Here is a 20,248-nt window from a genome sequence, read left to right as displayed (position 1 = left end):
TCATTTTATTGGTGATAATATTGATAAATGTCCATATCTCCTCTCTTCAGGTCTTACCTTCTCCTCCGTCTGGCTGGTTTTGCTCTTCTCCTCCGCCCAGCTCTTCCTTGCCTGTTTCACCCTCTTGTCCCTCTGCATTCTCTTCCCGCTCGGGTGGGTGCAGAGGGACAAAGTCTCCTGTGCGGGACTCGAAGTGTGTCAGGATGTGAGTGGTGGAGTCTCCTCCTCCGGCCTTCCAGTGGAGGAGGCCGCTGATGAAGCCATTGGGTCGGTTCAACTTGGCCCAGCGCTCCTCCACCTCCTCCCACCCATCACCGGTCTCAACCCTGATTGGCAGCTTGTCGTACTTGCTGGCCTGCTGGAGGCGGGCCTCTGCTTCCTCCATGTGCTCCTCCTCCTTCACCTGTGCTTCTTCTTTGACCACAGGTTCTTTCACCTCCTCCTCAGAAGGCATGAGCAGCGGTGGCGGCATGTCCTCCGCCTGCTCAGCTGACCACCTCTGAATCTTCTGCTCCAACGCTGTCTGGCTGTTGGATTCTGACGCAGCGGCTAGCAGCTCCTCTGTCACCTCCTCCTCAGGGAGGGGCCCCAGCAGGGAACCCTGCCTCACAGTTCCCACTTCATATTCCTTGAGGATGCCGAAGATCTGGATCAGGCAGCGGCGGTAAAACTCCACAATGAGCTCCAGGAAGCCCGGCAGCTGCAGGAGGAAGAGGAGAAAGGTCAGACTGACAGACATCAGACACACGGACGATGAGCAGTGAGGAAGATGAGGCTCTGACCTGCGGGAGGCTAAAGGAGCCGACGGTGCTGTCATCGTACAGCAGGATGTTGATGGTGTCCAATGCCCATGTGCTCTCTGCTAACAAGCCAGACTTCAGTGACATCATCACCCGCCACGCCTCTGGGGTTCCTGACCAATAACAGCACAGAGTGAGTGTCAGCTGACCCCGGCTGCCTGCCGGCTGAATGAAAACCTGAAGAAGAAACAACTCCCTCTGATGTGTGTGTCTCTGTGTGTGTGCCGCACCTGTGTCCTTAGCGGTCAGCCGTCGCCGTGGTTTCAGTTTGGGGGGCGTGGCCTCCACAGAGCCATGGGGGAAACTGACCTCCCTGTTGATGAGTGAGACGGTTTGAGAGGTCAGCGGTCCCTGCGGCGCTCCCAGCACTGGTGGTTTCTTCATGGAGGGAAGGTAGGGTGCGCTGTTGGGTGACAGCGAGCTCCCCATGGGCCGGGGAAATGTGGAGGGGCTATGAGAGCGAGTCACGTGGTTGGGGATGGTGGGTGTGGCCTGGAAAGAAGCGGGAGGCTGTCTGGAGGGCAGAGGAGGAATGGAGGTGGCGCTGGCGGCTGAAGAGTGGGGGGGGTATGGAGTCTGGCGCTGGCTCGGGTGACCGGGGGCCCACTGGTCGTCCTGTGGAGCCCTGCTCTCCTGGTCATCCCCTCGATAGGCGGGTCCCTGACCCTGCCGGCTGTACGTATAGCCCATATCTGTCCTGGGGTGCCACATGTTGGCCTGCGGCACTTCCCCGGACCCCCCAGACACCGCCGCCGGCCCTGAGCTCATCATGCTGTGCTGCGGGGGGCCCTGGCGGTCGCGACTGTAAGGATACGGGTACTGGCCCTGGATGGGCCGGCGCTCAGGGCCCATGTAGCCCCCACCTCCTCCCCCATAGACGGGGAACATGTCGGGCTGCTGAGAGCCATACTGCTGCACGCCGAACGCCTCGCCCTCGTGACGCTTCGCTGGCGGGTACATCCCCTCCATTGGACGCTTGTATCCCTGCAGACAAACACCAGAAATGAATCCAGACCTGAAGTACCCCCAGACCCCTCAGTGACGTGATTTATCACACCAATCGGGACTCGTTTAGGAGGCGCTTACCTGCTGCTGAGGGTACAGGGACTGATGGGAACTGTAGGCCATGCCGTGAGGATACTGCTGCCCATAACCGTCATGGCCGTGCCTGAAGAGCCAACACAGGAAACTTAAATGATCACATAATCATGTTAAACTGTTTAAACTTGGCCGGGTTTAGACTATGATCTGATATTTGGAGCAAATCTCCCGTGAACAGACAGTGTCACACAAATGAGAAAGATGACATCACATGAAAGCTCTATAATTGAGGGCTGGTTACATCCACGCTCTCACCTCTGGTGGGGGAATCTGTTGGTGGGAAACATGCTGGCTTCGTTTGCAGACGGACCCATGCTGTTCTGGCCTCCGGGGGGCGCCATGCCTCCCTCAGGGCCCATTGCATGTTCCGGCCTGTGGGAAACAAACAGGTGAACTCCTGTAGTAGAGACACTTCAGCTGGTTTCCCGTGTTTAAAGTTGTCACCTAAGACTTTTTTAAAGCCTTGTTTGCACTTTGAGATTATTTCTTCTTCTAAAACATTTTTAATAATTGGTTCATAGAGTTGACAGTGCCATGATGATAAACAGTTACACGGCTAAACTTTTTAATACAAACAAAAAGAAACCAAACTGTGTGTGTACAACCAGCAGACGTGCTGCAGGGCAAAACTGAATCACTCACAGTTATGTGCACTTTTTCATTCATAGATTTTAAATACATTCAGAAAAACTGGACTCCTGTGAAACACGAAAGACATTTTTTTAGTCTAACTGGTGGGAATACAGTGGCTGAGTTCAGACAGACTCACATCTGTGTGGGGCTAACGCTTCTTTAAATCTTGAGCAGAATCTCACCTGCGCTCATAGCCGGGGCTGTAGGAGTACTGGGGTCTGGGGCCCATCCCTGCCAGCGGTCCAGAGGGTGGCCCACGGTGGTACATGTCCTGCATGGCTCCACCGCTGGGCATCTGACCGGGACTGAAGGCCTCGCCGGGACCCGGACCTGACGGCAGAATCAAAAACCTGCTGTGAACCCCAGAAAGACACACTGATCCTGAGCTATGTGTTAAACTATGAACCCTGATGTGAAACTGGCTCGGTGGTGATGTACGATAATGTGATGTAATCTGCAGCAGCTCCTGCAGTCAGACTGCAGTCAGACTGAAAGTTCAAGCTTCAACCACCAGGGGGAAGCAGTGGACTAAATACAGTAGAACTGCATGGATTACTGCTTCTTGAAAACACAAAGTGTTATCAGTGTTCCTGGTTCTCAAACAAACACGTCCTCCTCAGTTCTTCCCTCCTCACCCTTCCTCACTCCTCCATAAGGGTCTTTGTTGGCATCATACTGCATCCTCATAGGGTCTCCTGGACCACCTCCCTGCTGGTAGGGAGCACCGCCGGGTCCCAGGCCTCGTTTGCTGTGGAAGGCTGGATCGCTACCCTCAGAGAATGGGTCCTGCACACTGACTCCTCCCACGCTCCTAAACATAAAACACAGACATGAGAGTCACATGAAAGTGTTCGGGTTCACATCATTACCTCCACACGCAGCATAAAACCTGCAGATGGATGGTAACAGAGGCAGCTGTAACTGCTAGCTGTCTGCTAGCTTCACCTGAGCTGGTCCTTCTGGAGCCTTTTTAGTGACATCATGTGACCAATAACATGGCGCCTGTGAGGTTACTGCACCAACAGACTGAGCCTGATGTGTAATTCGGAGGCATCACAGTTGCAGCTGTGCAATCGTGATGCGAACGAAAACCTTTAAGTTCCACTCTGTTGTGGCTTCTTCATGTTCTTCATGTGCAGTTTGCTCAGGTGTGTTTAACACTGAAGCTCTGCCCCTACCTGTTTCCAGGCTGGGGGGCCATGTGGCTCTGCGGGGTGGAGGCGGGGGTCGGGGGCTTCAGGTCTCCGGGGGCATCGGTCAGGGAGCTGCTGCTGGACTGAGGGGTGTTTGGACCCTGCAGAGAGCCCGAGTTCGCTGCAGAGACACAGACCAGAGTTACATAATCATGTGACATCACACCGCACACCAGAGCTCAGACACGCCTTCTTCATCAGCTGCTGTCTAATCAATTGGCTGACCTACAAATTAGGGCTGAACGATATATCGCATTTGCGATAATATCGCGACATGATCAAGTGCAATTTTCTAACCGCAAAGGCTGCGATTATACTCTGGACATGTCCAAATTCATGGGCTGCATCCTCCTGAGGCCGCATTTGTAGACCGATTACGTCACAGCGACGCGCCGAAGGCTGTCCAAATTACTACCATATCCCAGAATTCATAGCGCGGCCCAGCCAAACTCCAGTTTCCAGCAATGGCGGCCGCTACTAAGTTTTAAAATTACTCATACTAATCTTTCTGGGTCACAAAATAAACTTTTAACATATTTTCAGGCGAGAAAGTACTTATGTAAACATCAAATATCTGCCCGGTTTATCAAGATATCCCATATTTGCAAAAGTGCTTCGACGTTTTCAGAGGCGTCTGCTACCCACCAGCTCGACAGCTAGCCGGGAGCTCGAGGGTTACTGATGCGGCCGAGAACGGCACAACTCCCGGCACATCATTTTCAGATCACCGCGGAGTTTCGCTGCTCGGGTTAAACGTAATATATAAGTCACTTAGACAACCTAAAAATGTTATTGTTGGGCTTTTTTCAGTGTTTTGTTTGTTCGTGAGTAAATCGGTTTGGCTGAGATTAAAGTTATTAGATTAGATAAAATAAAACTTTATTAATCCCCCGGGTGGGTTCCTCCTTGGTTTTCACACAGCTGACTAAACGTCAAACAGAAAACGTATTAAACAGAAGTATGAGACAGTCGAGAATTTACACCAGTGTCTGGTTATATTTTAGATAGCAAGAAGCAGACGGCCGAGTTTATTAAACTCCACCGAGACAGCGGTGACGCTAATCAGAACTAGACCGTCCAATTTCACGCCTTTAAATTTTAAAGGCGTGTTTGTGTGTGTGTTTATACAATTGCTATTATGTTTGCACTTTATGTGTAATGTTACTGACTGCAGAGATCAGTAAGATGTGTGTATTTTTTATTTATTAGTTTTATTTATTTAATATTATTTTTTAATTGAATGACTGTCTAGTAGTTCACAGATGTCGAAAAACTGAGTGTGGTAAAGCCACTGATTTTGTTTATGTATATTTCTGCAATCTGCACATTGTACTGACTTTCATTTTAACGTTTACACCAGGGTTCCTTGTCAGCACTTTATGCTCAGATGTTTGTAAGCTAAAAATAAACTATTGTGTATGTTCAAATATACTGTTGTGATTGAAGAAGTTAAATAAAAATGTCAGTCATCAATTCATGCATCACCTCATGTCATCATAACAGAGGTCTGTCTTCCAGGAAAGAACAGTTTAAAATTAATGTAATATAGTATTGGCCATACTATATGATGTATTGCTTGTCTTTGTTTAATAATACAGAAGACAAAGACCTTAAAAAATAATCGCATCGCAATCGCAATATTGGGGCAAAAAATCGCAATTAGATTATTTTCCATAATCGTTCAGCCCTACTACAAATCACTGAATTTTATATTTTCAAACAGTTTATAGGAACATTTTAGGTTTGTTTGCGTCTTGTAAGACAAAATAAATAAAGTCGACTCAAACCTCATTTTACAAACCAAACATTTGATTGATTTGATAAGTGATGCGGCCGATAGCTGTGACCTTCACCACTCTGTGATAAATCAGTGCACAGGTTTCACTGTGCAGAGCTCTAAAAGTTACAACTAAAATTTTAAAATGAACCCTAAAATTTACAGGCAACCAATGAAGAGAAGCCAAAACTGGAGTAATGTGTGACCTCTTGTTTGTACCAGTTAAAAGTCTTGCCGCTGCATTCTGTACAGACTGAAGGCGATCCAGAGCTGATTTGTTGAGACACGTAAAAAGACCGTTACAATAATCCAAACGAGAAGAGATAAAAGCATGAAGAATCATCTCAAGTTCTGCCTTTGACACCAGTAGCCTGAGTTTAGAAATGTTTCTTAGATGATAAAAACAGTTCCGGGCAAGTTGTTTAGAGTGTTTCTCAAGAGACATTGAACTGTCAAATATAACACCTAAGTTTCTGAGACTCGACTGAAATGAAGGGTCTAAAAAACTGATATGCTGCCTAATTTCTGAGAGCATGTGATCAGGTGCAATAATCAAGGTTTCTGTTTTATCTGCATTTAACTGAAGGAAATTGTCATTTAACCATTGTTTGATTTCTGACAGACAATTATTTAAACAAGACAATTTATACAACTCAGAAGCTTTGAAAGAACAGTACAACTGAATGTCATCAGCATAGAGATGATAAGAAATGTTATTGTAACATCTGATAATGTGGCCTAGAGGGAGTATATACAGCAAAAAGAGAATAGGACCTAAAACAGATCCTTGAGGTACCCCAGAAGACAGAACTGATGTTTCCGACAGCACATGATTTATACAGACAGTAAAGGATCTCTCAGATAGATACGACATAAACCATTTTAAAACAACACCAGTAATCCCAAACAAGTCCTTCAGCCTATTTATCATGATGCTGTGATCAACAGTATCAAAAGCAGAGCTGAGATCCAACATAACCAGAACAGTGTACTCTCCAGAGTCTGCTGCCATCAGAATGTCACTAGACACCAGACTGGAAAATGTCCAGAACATTGTTCTTTTCCAAAAAGTTGTTAAGTTGTTCTGCAACTGTTTTTTCCAAGATCTTTGACACCAATGATAATTTTGATATCGGCCTGTAACTGCTTGGAAGAGATGGGTCCAAATTTGGTTTCTTTAATATTGGTTCAACAATAGCTTGTTTAAAATAGCTGGGAACTGAGCCAGTATAAAGAGAAGTATTAATTATTTCTCCGTCTCTGGGCTGGGGCCCTGGCCGGGCCTCGGGGGCTTGGGTCCTGGTTGGCCTGGGCCCCCTTTCCCTGGCGGGTCGCGGAGTATGGGGGTGCCTACTGGGGTCAGCAGGGGAGCTGGCCCCAGGGAGGGGTCACTTGCCCCTCCCTTCCTTCCCTCCCCATCTCCAGCAGCCTCCCTCTTCCCGCTCCACCACAACCACCCACACATGCAGGGCCTTGGAGTAGGGGTATGTCACCAGGGTGCAGAGGAGGCTACCCCCCCCGTCCCCTTCTGGCTGCCTCTGCCTCAATTTTATCCCACAACTTAGACATTCACATTACTCACACTCTCATTACACATACATATAGGATCTTGGGGGTGGGAACGCTACACGGACTCCAAAAGACCATCAGGGTGTACACCTCACCCCTGGCGTCGTTGCCCACCTCTCAATTTTAAATACATGTAGACATTGAGGGCTAGCAAGAGGGACTATGCGCTTACCTGCTGCTCTCTGGCAGGTAGCTCCATGCCCTCCTGGGTTTTAAATGCACCTTAGAACACACATGCATCAACACTACAATGAGCGGGTGGAGGGAGGTTTGGAGTCTTCTCTCACCCCCATTCTCTGCGACCTGCTGGAGCGGGGGGGCTAGGAGGAGTTGGCCGTCCGACTGCGGTCTGGAGTGTGGGGCCTCCCTGCTGCTGCGGAGTCGGGGCGGTCTGCCTCTCCCCACCGCAGGGAAAAGGGTAACACGGTCTGGGTGCAGTTCCCCCCTCCAGGGGCAAGGGTACCTAGACCCGGTTCGTAGAGTACGCTTGGGGAGTGTGATCGTGTGTACAGCGTCTCTTTATGTCTGTCTCCACGTTGGTTGAGTGTGGAGTAAGTGCATATGAGAGCATGAGGGTGGGAATGGATGTTTGTGTCTGTGTGTGCCTGTATGTCTGTGTCTATATGTCAGGTTGGGTGTCAGACGCCACCTCTCTGGGGACATCTCAGGCCCTCCAAGGTTTGGAGGTCTATCTCCCCCCCCCCACCACTTCCCCTGCCAGTGGCGGACTCCCTCAGACATCGGTGCGTTGGTGGTTCTTTGTGTCTGGGGATGGGCGTCCAGGTACACACCGGCTCACTCCTTGCGGCCGCTTATCGGGGCCTGGAGCCTGGGGCTCGCTCGGGCCACTTCGGAGGTGGGGTGCCCCCGGCCTCTCGGCCTGGGGCTCGGTCACTCAGGCACGGCTGGCTGCCGGCGGAGCTCACGGGCGCATCACTGCAACCCCCCCTGGCTTCTGCTCCGCGGCTGCTGAGTGAGCCCTCATCTGGGACTCTCCTCAGCTCTTTCTGGGACAGTGGCGCGGCTGCCCCTCTGTTGGTCTTCCTTGGTCTCTTGTGTTCTGGGGGCCTCTGGATGTCTGGAGTTTTGATCTCCTCCATACCTGCTTCATGCCCTGGAGGACGGGGCTGTGGCCCCCCCACACCCTCTAGCAGATCATTACATGAAGGAACCTTTAAAAAAACAAGCGCGTCCATGCTCACAGGTGTACACACGGGTGATCACACCCACAAACTACACCCTTTTTGGCTCCTACCTCAAAGCACACTGTGTTCTGTTGATCTTATGTGCTGCACAATAATGTTTAATATTTAGTATTTACTGTCATATTCCCATATATCATTGTGATGTTGTTTATTCTATTACTCTTGTTCTCTTCTGCTTGTTTTCTTTTTTCTTTCTCAACAGGTGATCCAGGTGATCGATATATGCATTTTCTTTTCTTTTCTTTTTTTCTTTCTGCCCATTCTGTTGTTTTTTGCCCTTCTCCCCCGTCCCTCTTCTCAGCTGTTTCTCTTTCCCTCTTTCTTTCTCCCCTTCTTTCCTCCAGTCAAGTCTGTCCCGTATTCAGCAAGTGAAAATAAAATAAACAATAAAAGGTGAATCAAATGGACCATTATGGCAAGGCTGGGATGGTCAATTTGGTAAAGTAAATCTGTTGGGCATCTTTCTTTGCCTTTAGACAACAATTCTGATGGCAAAAGAGCCAAACGGGACAGGCAAAAAAAAAAAAAAAAAAAAAAAAAATTATTTCCAGAATACAGGGGCCAATAGAGTCAAACACACTAATGAAAAATGATGGAGGAAGTACATCAAGGTGGCTTGAAGTCAGTTTCATTCAACCAAGCAGAGCACTGATGTCCTGTAAGGTAACAGGAGTAAAAGAGGACCAGGTATCAGAGGTAAGCAACGTGTCAGTGTGATACTGAGAGGATGATGGAGAAATATTAGACCTGACAGCAGCGACCTTATTAACAAAATAGTTTAAAAAGTCATTACAATCAGATTTAGTATAGACTGGTACATGAGGAATATCAGGAGAGACAATGTTTTTAATTGTATCAAACAATACTCTGGGATTTTTCTTTTTTGAAGCTTTTAGATTAGCAAAATATTCCGTTCTGGCATTTTTTATCATGTCGTTAAGTGAGAAAATTGATTCCTTGAGATGTACCCTATGGACCTCAAGCTTGGAAGCCTTCCATAAACGTTCTAATTTGCAACAATATCTCCTAAAATTTCGAATATTTTCATTTATCCAAGGACAGAAATTTGAAGAATGGACAACATTTAGTTTCAGAGGTGCCACCGTATCTAAAATAGATTTACATTGATTATTAAAAGACAAAATAAGTGAATCCATATCATTTTGAGCCATGCGAGGGACAAACATGGCAGAAAACCTTCTAGCAGCATCCTGGTTTATAATCCGCCTTTGGATCATCAATTTAGGAGGTGAAGGATCCACGTAAAATGACAAATTAAAGAATATACAACTATGGTCACTCACATGGACATCTTCCACACATACATCATGTATATTTAAACCCAGGGAGAAAACAAGATCAAGAGTGTGGCCCTTTGTATGTGTGGGGCCAGAAACATGCTGCTTAAAGTTAACAGACTCAGTGATAGTGATGAGCTCAGCAACAGTGTTACAGGAAGCGTCATCAATATGAAGGTTTAAGTCTCCCAATATTACAACCTTCTCCAGTTTAATGATCGATGTCAGAAGGTCGTTAAATTCAGTTAGAAAGACCCCAGCAGGTCCAGGAGGTCGATAGATTAAAATACAGTAAAAGGTTTTCAGAGAACCGACCTTCATCATCTGTGACTCAAATGAAGAAAAGAAGTCCGAGGTCATCAGTTTGCATATGAGTCTGTCCTGGTAAACAGCAGCAAGTCCTCCACCACGTCCTAAACGACGCGGAGTTCCAATGACAGAACAGCCAGACGGGCAGATTTCATTCAAGTGGACATAATCCTTATTTTGCTGCCACGTCTCAGTCAGACACATAAAATCTAGAGACTCTTTAATAAAAAGATCATTTAGAATAAATGATTTGTTTGCTATAGAGTAGAGATGGACCGATCCGATATTACGTATCGGTATCGGTCCGATACTGACCTAAATTACTGGATCGGATATCGGAGAAAAATAAAAAATGTAATCCGATCCATTAAATATCACGAAAGCACCTCACAAAACTTGCAACACGCCGTAACTCACCTCAGAACGTTAGCACGTCGGAGCAGTATGCATCACGTGATAGAGCGGCTGTGGCATGCTGGACCTGTCAGTGGTCTGGATAGCATTTGGAGCTTCGCTAGCAACCCGGCATTTCATCTCCGACAAAGTTATCCCGAGAGAAGTAAAGCAAGTGTGTAAGTCCATCTCTGAATGTTTGTAAAGCATTCCTGCGTTAAGCTTAACAAGCGACTGCCTCTCCTGCTGCTACTTCAATCATGAAACTGCTTAACGATCAGCTGATCGGCTTTTCTGTCGCGAGTCCGTGTCTCTAGTTTGCTTTTGGCCCATTTTGCACCAGAAAGAGGAAACCAGCGGCTGAACAACAGCAGCACGTTTAAGCTTGATCAGCTATTGTTAGAATTTATTTAATATTACTTTCTACTCCAGGATCTTTTTCTACGTAGCTGACGCTGGTAACTGTGCAGGGGCGGATCTAGCAAAGTTTAGCCAGGGGGGCTGATAGGGCATTAACAGGGAAAAGGGGGCACAAAGACATACTTTTCTTTCTTATTCTCATTTAAAATGTCTAGCTTTTAATAAATAATTATCTGACACCCAAAGTTTTAATTTGATGTAGAGATGGACCGATCCGATATTACGTATCGGTATCGGTCCGATACTGACCTAAATTACTGGATCGGATATCGGAGAAAAATAAAAAATGTAATCCGATCCATTAAATATCACGAAAGCACCTCGCAAAACTTGCAACACGCCGTAACTCACCTCAGAACGTTAGCAGTCGGAGCAGTATGCATCACGTGATAGAGCAGCTGTGGCATGCCGGACCTGTTGGTGGTCTGGATAGCATGTGGAGCTTCGCTAGCAACCTGGCATTTCATCTCCGACAAAGTTATCCCCGAGAGAAGTAAAGCAAGTGTGTAAGTCCATCTCTGAATGTTTGTAAAGCATTCCCACGTTAAGCTTAACAAGCGACTGCCTCTCGCTCTCCGGCTGCTACTTCAATCGTGAAACTGCTTAAATGATCAGCTGATCGGCTTTTCTGTCGCGAGTCCGTCTCTCTTGTTTGTTTTTGGCCCACTTTGCACCAGAAAGAGGAAACCAGCGGCTGAACAACAGCAGAACGTTTAAGCTTGATAAGCTGTTGTTAGAATTTATTTAATATTACTTTCTACTCCAGGATCTTTTTCTACGTAGCTGACGCTGGTAACTGTGCAGGGGCGGATCTAGCAAAGTTTAGCCAGGGGGGCCGATAGGGCATGAACAGGGAAAAGGGGGCACAAAGACATACTTTTCTTTCTTATTCTCATTTAAAATGTCGAGCTTTTAATAAATAATTATCTGACACCCAAAGTTTTAATTTGATGTAAAATGAATAGAAGTCAATTACTGTATATAGTAACTATTAAGTCTAATATATATACCCTAGTAAGCTATAGTACTTTTTACTTTGGGAAGGTACCATCTGTGCAGTCTGCAATTTTGTTGAAGAAAGATGTTGAATCTATTTAATATTTCTTGAAAAATAATTGATTTCTGTGCATTTTTTTTCACACTGCATCAAATTAAGGTTGATTACGTCGATTAAGCATCATGAGGTGGCGCGTGAGGGGTGGTTCCCTATTTTTTATTTATTTATTTTTGTTGTTGCTGGGAGTTGGAACCCTATTAGTTAGGTTGCTTAATATTTACGCTAAGTACTCTTTAAAATACCAGAATAGGGAGGATGGTGTAGGTTTAAGTTTATTAGATTGATCAGTATTGCTGAACTATGAAATATTTTTTTTGTATACAGGTATAACAGAATAGCTTTAGTGTAGTTGTTGTTTTAAACTTGAGTATGAACTTGCAGACTTGCAAAATGCAGCAAGATATTTTAAAAAACAGTTTTGTTGATTAAAAAACACTATATCGGATTCATATCGGTATCGGCAGATATCCAAATTTATGGTATCGGTATCGGACATAAAAAAGTGGTATCGTGCCATCTCTAATTTGATGTAAAATGAATAGAAGTCAATTACTGTATATAGTAACTATTAAGTCTAATATATATACCCTAGTAAGCTATAGTACTTTTTCCTTTGGGAAGGTACCATCTGTGCAGTCTGCAATTTTGTTGAAGAAAGATGTTGAATCTATTTAATATTTCTTGAAAAATAATTGATTTCTGTGCATTTTTTTTCACACTGCATCAAATTAAGGTTGATTACGTCGATTAAGCATCATGAGGTGGAGCGTGAGGGGTGGTTCCCTATTTTTTATTTATTTATTTTTGTTGTTGCTGGGAGTTGGAACCCTATTAGTTAGGTTGCTTAATATTTATGCTAAGTACTCTTTAAAATACCAGAATAGGGAGGATGGTGTAGGTTTAAGTTTATTAGATTGATCAGTATTGCTGAACTATGAAATTTTTTTTTTTTGCATACAGGTATAACAGAATAGCTTTAGTGTAGTTGTTGTTTTAAACTTGAGTATGAACTTATACAAAATGCAGCAAGATATTTAAAAAACAGTTTTGTTGATTAAAAAACACTATATCGGATTCATATCGGTATTGGCAGATATCCAAATTTATGATATCGGTATCGGACATAAAAAAGTGGTACGTGCCATCTCTACTATAGAGTGAACGTTTAGCAGGGCGAACCGAATTGATGACGGTTTATCTGCAGAATCTACAGCTGACTGCAGCGGTACTTGAATTAAACCTGTGGACCTGCTGGGCAGGGCGGCGACTCCAGAGTTGGGAATACCCTTGATCGATGAGCAGACGTAGCTGTCACCAGCAAAACGGAAAATGGATGACAGACACAGAGTGAGCAAACTGCTTTCGAGCCATGGGGCTCGGGTCCCAGGCAAACTTCCCCAGCAAACGACAGGAGAGGAATGAATCACATTTTAACTGCAAAATATTCACTTACTCTAATATCATTTATTTATCATTCTGTGATTTGACAGTTAAATTTAAGATGTTCGAAATGTTTTCAGAGCGCTCTCATCAGTCTACAGTGTTTCTTTGGTGTTGGTGTGTCTGTGAAACCAAGGATAAAGAAGGAAACTGAGAGGACAAAGACAAAGAGACAACTCTGCAGTGAAGAGAGAGCAAGACCGGCATCGTGGGAAATTAGGTCAGTATGAGGTCACTGATGTTTACATTCACACTCTCCTCCAGCCTGCCTGACAGCTCGCAGTGTGTGTTACATAATTGGCTGTGTGTGTGTGTGTGTGTGTGTGATCCCTACAGCAGCATCAGTAACACCTCCTTTCTCACAGTCTCACTCTCGTTTCTGATTTTTACACTTTCAGCTGGAAACAGACACAAAGCTGAGTGTGAACCTCTCCGGTGTCAGAAGATCTGTCTTACCCGGGGAGGGCGGCTGGATCTTGGCCTGGAGTGACGGAGGTTTCTTGGCGTCTCCGGCGGGCCCTGCGGCCTCGGGTGGTGGCTCCTCGCCACGCTCCATCTTGCACTCATAGGCGAACAGGTACTGGATGTACTGCTTCTTCAGCGAGCTGGCTGAGCTGCTGGACGTCCCCACGTTTAGCAGGGATGACAGCTCCCTCCACTTCTTATTCTTATTCACCTGAGAGCCACAACGGGAACACGGATTCAGAGACAAGCAGATGGCAGGAACGCACAACCAAATTTATTTACCGATCGATCTCCACGACCTAATGAATGAGGCATTAGCTGAACCCTGAAGGAGGAAGAAGAGGAAACAGAGACAGAGAGAGGATCAGTGCTGCCTCACCATGGCCAGTCCTCCAATGTCACGGACAGCCAGGTACAGCCTGCAGAGGTCTAGTGGCTTCTTCCCGACGGCGGGCAGGTTTGGGACAGGCGTGCCCCTCTCGTCCATGAAAGACAGGTATCGGTCCACCCACAGCTTCCTCTCTGGCTCAGAGCCCATCTCGTACAGCCGGGTGATCTTCTCGTTGGTCATGGTGGCCACGCTGGGCTTCTGCAGAGACACAGACAGCACCTTCAGCTTTCCATATCACAGAGGCGGAGCCAACATGTCAGAGCTGCAAAGGAACCTCTAAATAAGACCGACACACCCACACCTGTCTACAGGTGACAGTTTGCAGCACGTCAGTCATGAGCGGCACTTTAAAACCACTCAGACAGATCTGTCCACGTTACTAATAAACATCCACCAGAAACTCCGAATCAGAGTTCAAGAGGTCAACATGGCAGCAGTCGCTGGCGTGGAGGGAGAAGCACCTCAACCCTCAGCTTTTTGCTGCTTCATCCTACGAAAATCTCAGATCTCCAGAAACAGGTAAAAAAACAGGAAGTTCAGATGAGGTGGACGCCTGCATGACTGTGACATCACCTGCAGCCCGTTCAGAAGTGAACGTTAACCACAGAACGATCTTCTGTGACTTTTAATATAACTACCAACTGCCCCACCCCTCAGGTCTGTTTCTTTTGCTGCTCACATGCTACATTTCATGAAATTAAGCAAATGAACTCAATGAATGATAAAGAAATGGACACAAAATAACATCTGAACCACGCGGATTCATCTCATGCGGTTTGTGTCTGAAAAAAACCGTCTGCAAGTGACGGGATCCGGAGTCAGAGGTTTTTCATCCACGAGCAGCAGGAAGTGTCGATGTAATTAGTGCAAACTGTTGTTGTGTTTGTGCGTTGCGCTGCTTACCGGGCTGCTCGGCGTCCTGAGCCAGGCGTGGCTGCTGATGCCATCGCTGTCCTCGCCGTGACAGGACGACAGGCTGGCCGAGCTGGGGGACATGGGGCAGGGGGTGGGGGGCTGGGACACACACTGTGAGCTGTAGTCCTTTGATACAACACAAACACACACACACACACATATCAGAAGGAGTTGTTTCTTCCTCAGGTTTTCATTCTCACAGCCGGCAGCAGTCTAGGTTGGAGCACCTGCAGTTAGCCGACAGCAGAAACAACATGTCTGCCAACAGCTGGTTAAATGCAGAGAACCAGCCGCTGCTCTCTGGTTAATTACAGCGAACACGGAAGAGTGTGTGTGTGTGTGTGTGTGTGTGTGTGTGTGTGTGTGTGTGTGTGTGTCTGTCTTTGTTAGAGACGACAGGAAAGGAGTGAAGACACACACTTGTGTGGTTGGTTCTCCTTGGTTTTTGGTGTGTGCTGCTCTGGATGTGAAGCCTTTGTTAAACTAACCACATAGCCTGGTACGGTGGCCCTCAAGGACAAATCAGGGAAACGCACAAAAAAAGCAGCACGTTTGTAAGCAGAGTTGTTCCGGCGTCTCTTGTCATCATCCTGTATGTTCTCATTTCAGTGAAATGTGACTTTTAGCAGCTCTCTCCACCTGTCAGTGCTCATCAAGCATAAAACCCGTCCTGTATAAAATGTCACTCAACACAGATTCAATAAATGCTCACGCTGATGAAGCCGTCTCCTGTAGGTGGTGACGGTTTACGCCGATCGGGTTTCCTCTCGTTATCGAGGGAACAAGAACAGACGACTCGCTTCACTTTCCTCGTTTTCTCACATCTATTTTGAAGTTTCTCTGACAGTTGACATAAAAAACATCACCTAACTTGTGGAGTGTCAAACCGCTTCCGCATGAAACGCAAACTGGGAAAAATTAGCAGCGGCGGCGTCTAATGAGGAAGCCAAGCTGAGACTCTCCTGCAAACAAAGCAGCCTCCGCTCATCACCTGAACCGCCTCGCGTAACCCCGACTGCCACAAACAGCTCGGCAGCGGATGTGATCAAGGCCGACACTTCGCTGTTAGATAACGAGGTGAAGAGAGTCAGAGAGAGCAGTGAGGAGGAGGAGAAACTCTGCAGCTGCTAAGCCGAGTGAGGAAAACAAGAAGAAACAGACAAGAGAAAAGAGAGCGCCGCTCTCCGCCTCGTGTTGGTTATTTTGGGTTTCTGTTACTCTTCCAAACCAGCTGATGAAGCAAAGACGGGTTCAGGTGTAATGAGTGGCATGCTGCTAGGAGTAAACTGATCAGTGCTGTCAGCCATGATGAAGAGAACTGCCTGAGAGGAAGGGTGAAACTTGGGGGAATCGCTCTCCTACCCCCAGCTTCATTCTCACAAACACAAATAGATCCCGTTTGCACGTTAGCGTCAGCTCAGCATCTGCTGCCACACAGCCTTCACCTTCACGGCAGTAAGCCTTAAAGGCCGTCCACACATACAGACCGACAGAGAGCCTCAGAGATGCAGTGAAATAACCATTCTCAAGGTAAACTCTTTAAAGGATACCGCTGACTGTCAGGTGACAGGTTGGTAAGTATGTTAGAGTCCACAAGGAGCCAACCATCAGCACTGGGTGGGGCTTAAGGCACTGATGGTTCAGCAGTTCATTGGATCACTTCCTACAGGAACCGCCCACAGACCTGCCGTCCCCGACACGCTCAGACGGGTTTATCACTTTTTACAAATTCTCTGCGGATTATTTCCGTTTTAATCACATCAGTGTAAAAAACAGCAGTTAACTTGCTAGCATCGGACCTGCGGCAGGTGCAATTTAATGACATCATCAAATAAACTTCCGACTTAAACTGTGGTAAAATCAGAAGAACTTCAGTTACGAAGAGGCTAAGCTGCTCTCACGTTAGACTGGGCGCTTGTGCATCTGTCTGAGCGTGCTCAGAGAAGAAAGCTCTCTTTTATCCCTACTGCGTCTTGTCTCCTTAATGGCAAATAATTGTCCTTGAACTTTCTGTCATTATTATTGTTATTATTATTTTATAGTATTGTTCTGTTTATTTTTATCCTCCAGCTGCTAAACTAAACTAATTTCCCCTTGTGGGACAATAAAGACATTGAATTGAATTGAAAGCCAGAACCATGACCAAGCAGCTGCTGTAATTGGTTAGTAAAAAGCCAAAGAGGGGTTTGTTACAAGCAAAAAGATTAATCGCACTAAAATGGGAAAAGAACAAGGAAACCGAGTATCACACAGTGGAAAAAACAAATGATGGTGGCTTTGCCATTGGAGCGGATAACATGTATACTGAAAAGGAAATTGGATGGTTTTGAGAAGGTGTGGAGACCATTTGTGAATTTTGTAGAAGGATTTGTATTATCTGAGGAGGACGAGGACTGAGGGCAATGACATTTGATTTGGGATAATGATAAATTTAGGCCTTTAACGGAGTGACAAATCTGATTACTTTTTTGTTTTCTTTTTGCTGTCTGACTGTTTGTAAGTCATTAAAATGTAAAAAATAATAAAGATATTGTTGGGAAAAAAAATCCAAAGAGAGAAACCTTGGGTTTGGGCTCTCCTACAGGACCAACACCCTCTTTGCTCAGCTCCACCCTTTGCTTGGCATCTGCGTGAGGACCCATCCCTTCAGCTGGCATCATCACGGGGCCTGAAAGACCAAGAGATCAGAATTCATAACCTCCGCAACGTCCAACCAGTCTCTGACAGGTGCTCAGGTCTGCGTTCCTACCTGATGGTGGGGCACTGTAGGGGGGTCCCTGTGGCGTCATCCTCCCAGAGTTACTCCCTGGCTGTTGACTGTAAGGACCTCCAGGACCTGCGTGGCCTCCTGGACCTCCAGGGCCCATTGCACCCAGCGGTGTCATGCCCGGGTAGCTGCCCTGCCTGGAGAGGAAAAAGGATAAATGACCATTACAAAGGCGTGGAACAGGCTGGAACTGTGTTGTTAGAGGAGCCAAAGAAGCAGAGCTGAGGGCTTAGCAGGTCAGAGCACTGACCCAAGCAGGTTTCCATCCAGAACAAATATTAATCCAGTGTCCAGTTTAAAACTGCTGTTGTTATATTAGAAATTTGCTTGGTGGGATAAATAGCAGGTGGCGCTGGTACCATTTAAGCATTGTAGAAGAAGAACATGATGTTTTTAAGAGAGCTTGAATCAAAGTTGAAACATGTTGTGACTGTTAGCTTCAGCTGTGGGTATAAAACAGCAGCAGCAGCAGCAGCAGCCAGCAGAACCACAGAAGAAGTAGTTAGTAAAACGTGTCATTAACCCTCTGTGAGCTATAGCAGACCCTCACAGCTGTCTGCTAACAAACCTACCCATAATGCTCAGAGGGGGCCTGCACAGCAGGCTGCTGGGGCTGAGCACTGGCACTGAGCTGCTGGGAGTGGTGCTGATGAGGGTGGGTAAGAGGGTGGGAGGGGTGGAGGGTGGGAGAGAGGGCAGGTCGACCGGTGTGCCAGGATGGGCTGTGGTAGATGGGTGAGCGAGCGAAGGGAGGTCTGGAAAAATGAAAGGAGGATGGAGGGAGAGAAGGAACAAACGTTCATCAGTCTGAGCCCAAAAATCAAAAACAAGCTTCATCACAATTCAGTCGGCTCCACAGGAGCGCCGGCTTCGTCCTCTGGGAGTTTTCCATGGACACACTGGGAGGTTTGAGCAGATTTAAACTGACTCTAGTTTTTAACCCCTCAATAAGAAAAGTTAGGATGAATTAAGAACTAACAGCATCATTTCACAGATTTATATTTAAAAGCTGCTGATGATTGTGAGGACCAGGCCACCTCACCGAACTGTAGCTAAAGCTCGGTGGGTCAACTCACCTGCTCTGATTGGCTGCTGTAGACGGTGCTGATGATGAGTTGGCACCGGGTCCGGTGGTTGGGACAACCTCAGGTGGCTTACAGCTGGTGTTGGGTCCCGGGGGCCCCATGCCCTGACCGGTGGCCTGCGGCATGCTAGGTGAGGTCGGGGCCAATGTGCCTCCTCCTGCAGGGTAAGGCCGCCCACCCACACCGGGCCCGGGGCCAGGACCACGGCCCGCTGGGGTGGACGGGCCCTGGCCGTGCATGGGACTGCTGGCGTTCAAGCCCAGGCTGTTGGCCAGGCTGGAGCCCGCGCCCAGGCCCGGCCCGCCATAATGTGGGGGCCGCGGGTAGTTACCTGAGTAGGACCAGACAAGTTACCAGAGATGCAGTGAGAAGTTAGAAAACAAAGTGTTTTTGTGATTTAACCAACCTGGAGGGCCGTACTGCCCATAGGAGTGGCCGGCCTGCTGGTAGGAGCTGTGGTGCATCGGCCCCCCCGGCCCTGGGTGAGGGGTCATTGACGAAGAGGACTGCTGGGGCCCAAACTGAGACCCAGAGGTGCTGCGCTGCATGGTGGGTGGGAAACCTGGAGATGAAGATAAAGGTGGTGGGGGGAAGGGACAGGGTTAGCCTAGCAGTAGCTTAGCTAACATGACAGACTGTAAAAACTCAGAAACCATGAACCTTAAACCTCATTTAACCTCAGACGCTGACATACAAAGATTTAAAATGATTGGTTAATCTACAATAATTCAGTTGTACTGGTGACTTGTACCTCTGTCCTGAGTCATGGCAGACTGGGAGGAATGGGGACCAACATCTGGACCAGGACCTGAGACCTGAGGAGGCATCTGAGAGCCTGAAACAAACAGAGTTGTTACTCCACAGGAACATCAAACGCATCACAGGACCTTGTGATAACACTCATAACTGTGCTCCCACCTGGTCCGCTGGTGGCGGGGGAAAGAGGTCCGGATCGCGATTGGCTGCCAGAGGCAGCGGGGGACGGGGAGGGGGAGGGTCCGGTGCGAGGTGGCGGAGGGAGGCGAGGGGAGACGTGCGGGGAGAATGGAGAACGGGCTGGAGTCCCCTGGTCGCCCTGAGCACTGCCGGAGCCCGATCCCCCCGAACTCACCACCGCCTCTGTGCCAGTGGGCAAATCATCGATGGAGCCGGAGAGGTCCTGAAAGACAGCACAGAGCAGCAGATGATAAAACACCTGTTGGACATTTTTCACACTTGTTACCTGTTTGCATCAACTCAAGTGACTTCTAAGGACAGAAAACGGCCGAGTGCTTTAAACTGAAGACACAACCTCAGCTGACTTCTGTGATTTATGATCATAGTTTAGTCTTTTCCGACAAAACCTGCCACACAGTAAACTGACAGAAACTCATATGTACCTGAACTGAGTGAACCAACCACAACTAGCAGCTGTTCTGATGCACGTTGGA

At 47.2% G+C, this 20,248-nt stretch overlaps 1 protein-coding gene across 3 annotated transcripts in view; it reads right to left on the bottom strand.

Annotated features, from left to right (window-relative positions):
* Positions 1–20,248, bottom strand: part of arid1b (AT-rich interactive domain 1B) — a 43,700-nt gene that overhangs the window by 2,478 nt on the left and 20,974 nt on the right. The window contains exons 5-22 of one of the 3 annotated variants that reach the window (XM_085245960.1): positions 19,737–19,977; positions 19,570–19,653; positions 19,225–19,380; positions 18,810–19,149; positions 18,306–18,488; positions 17,716–17,870; positions 17,528–17,634; positions 14,955–15,092; positions 14,040–14,249; positions 13,652–13,871; positions 3,713–3,848; positions 3,170–3,345; positions 2,717–2,864; positions 2,157–2,273; positions 1,887–1,968; positions 1,031–1,784; positions 783–913; positions 58–700 (exon numbers count right to left, since the gene is read on the bottom strand). In XM_085245960.1, the coding sequence (XP_085102086.1) occupies positions 58–700; positions 783–913; positions 1,031–1,784; positions 1,887–1,968; positions 2,157–2,273; positions 2,717–2,864; positions 3,170–3,345; positions 3,713–3,848; positions 13,652–13,871; positions 14,040–14,249; positions 14,955–15,092; positions 17,528–17,634; positions 17,716–17,870; positions 18,306–18,488; positions 18,810–19,149; positions 19,225–19,380; positions 19,570–19,653; positions 19,737–19,977 (4,021 nt within the window). The remainder of the gene's footprint in view (positions 1–57; positions 701–782; positions 914–1,030; positions 1,785–1,886; positions 1,969–2,156; positions 2,274–2,716; positions 2,865–3,169; positions 3,346–3,712; positions 3,849–13,651; positions 13,872–14,039; positions 14,250–14,954; positions 15,093–17,527; positions 17,635–17,715; positions 17,871–18,305; positions 18,489–18,809; positions 19,150–19,224; positions 19,381–19,569; positions 19,654–19,736; positions 19,978–20,248) is intronic. The other 2 variants (XM_085245961.1, XM_085245962.1) reach the window with 2 other exon arrangements.

This window comes from Mchenga conophoros, linkage group LG15 (assembly GCF_057382185.1).
Source record: "Mchenga conophoros isolate Kocher_MC1m ecotype Shallow Benthic linkage group LG15, M_conophoros_male_GT1.1, whole genome shotgun sequence".
Taxonomy (NCBI): Eukaryota; Metazoa; Chordata; class Actinopteri; order Cichliformes; family Cichlidae; genus Mchenga; species Mchenga conophoros.
Note: the sequence above shows the minus strand (reverse complement) of the source record. Positions and strands in the feature narration are given on the sequence as shown.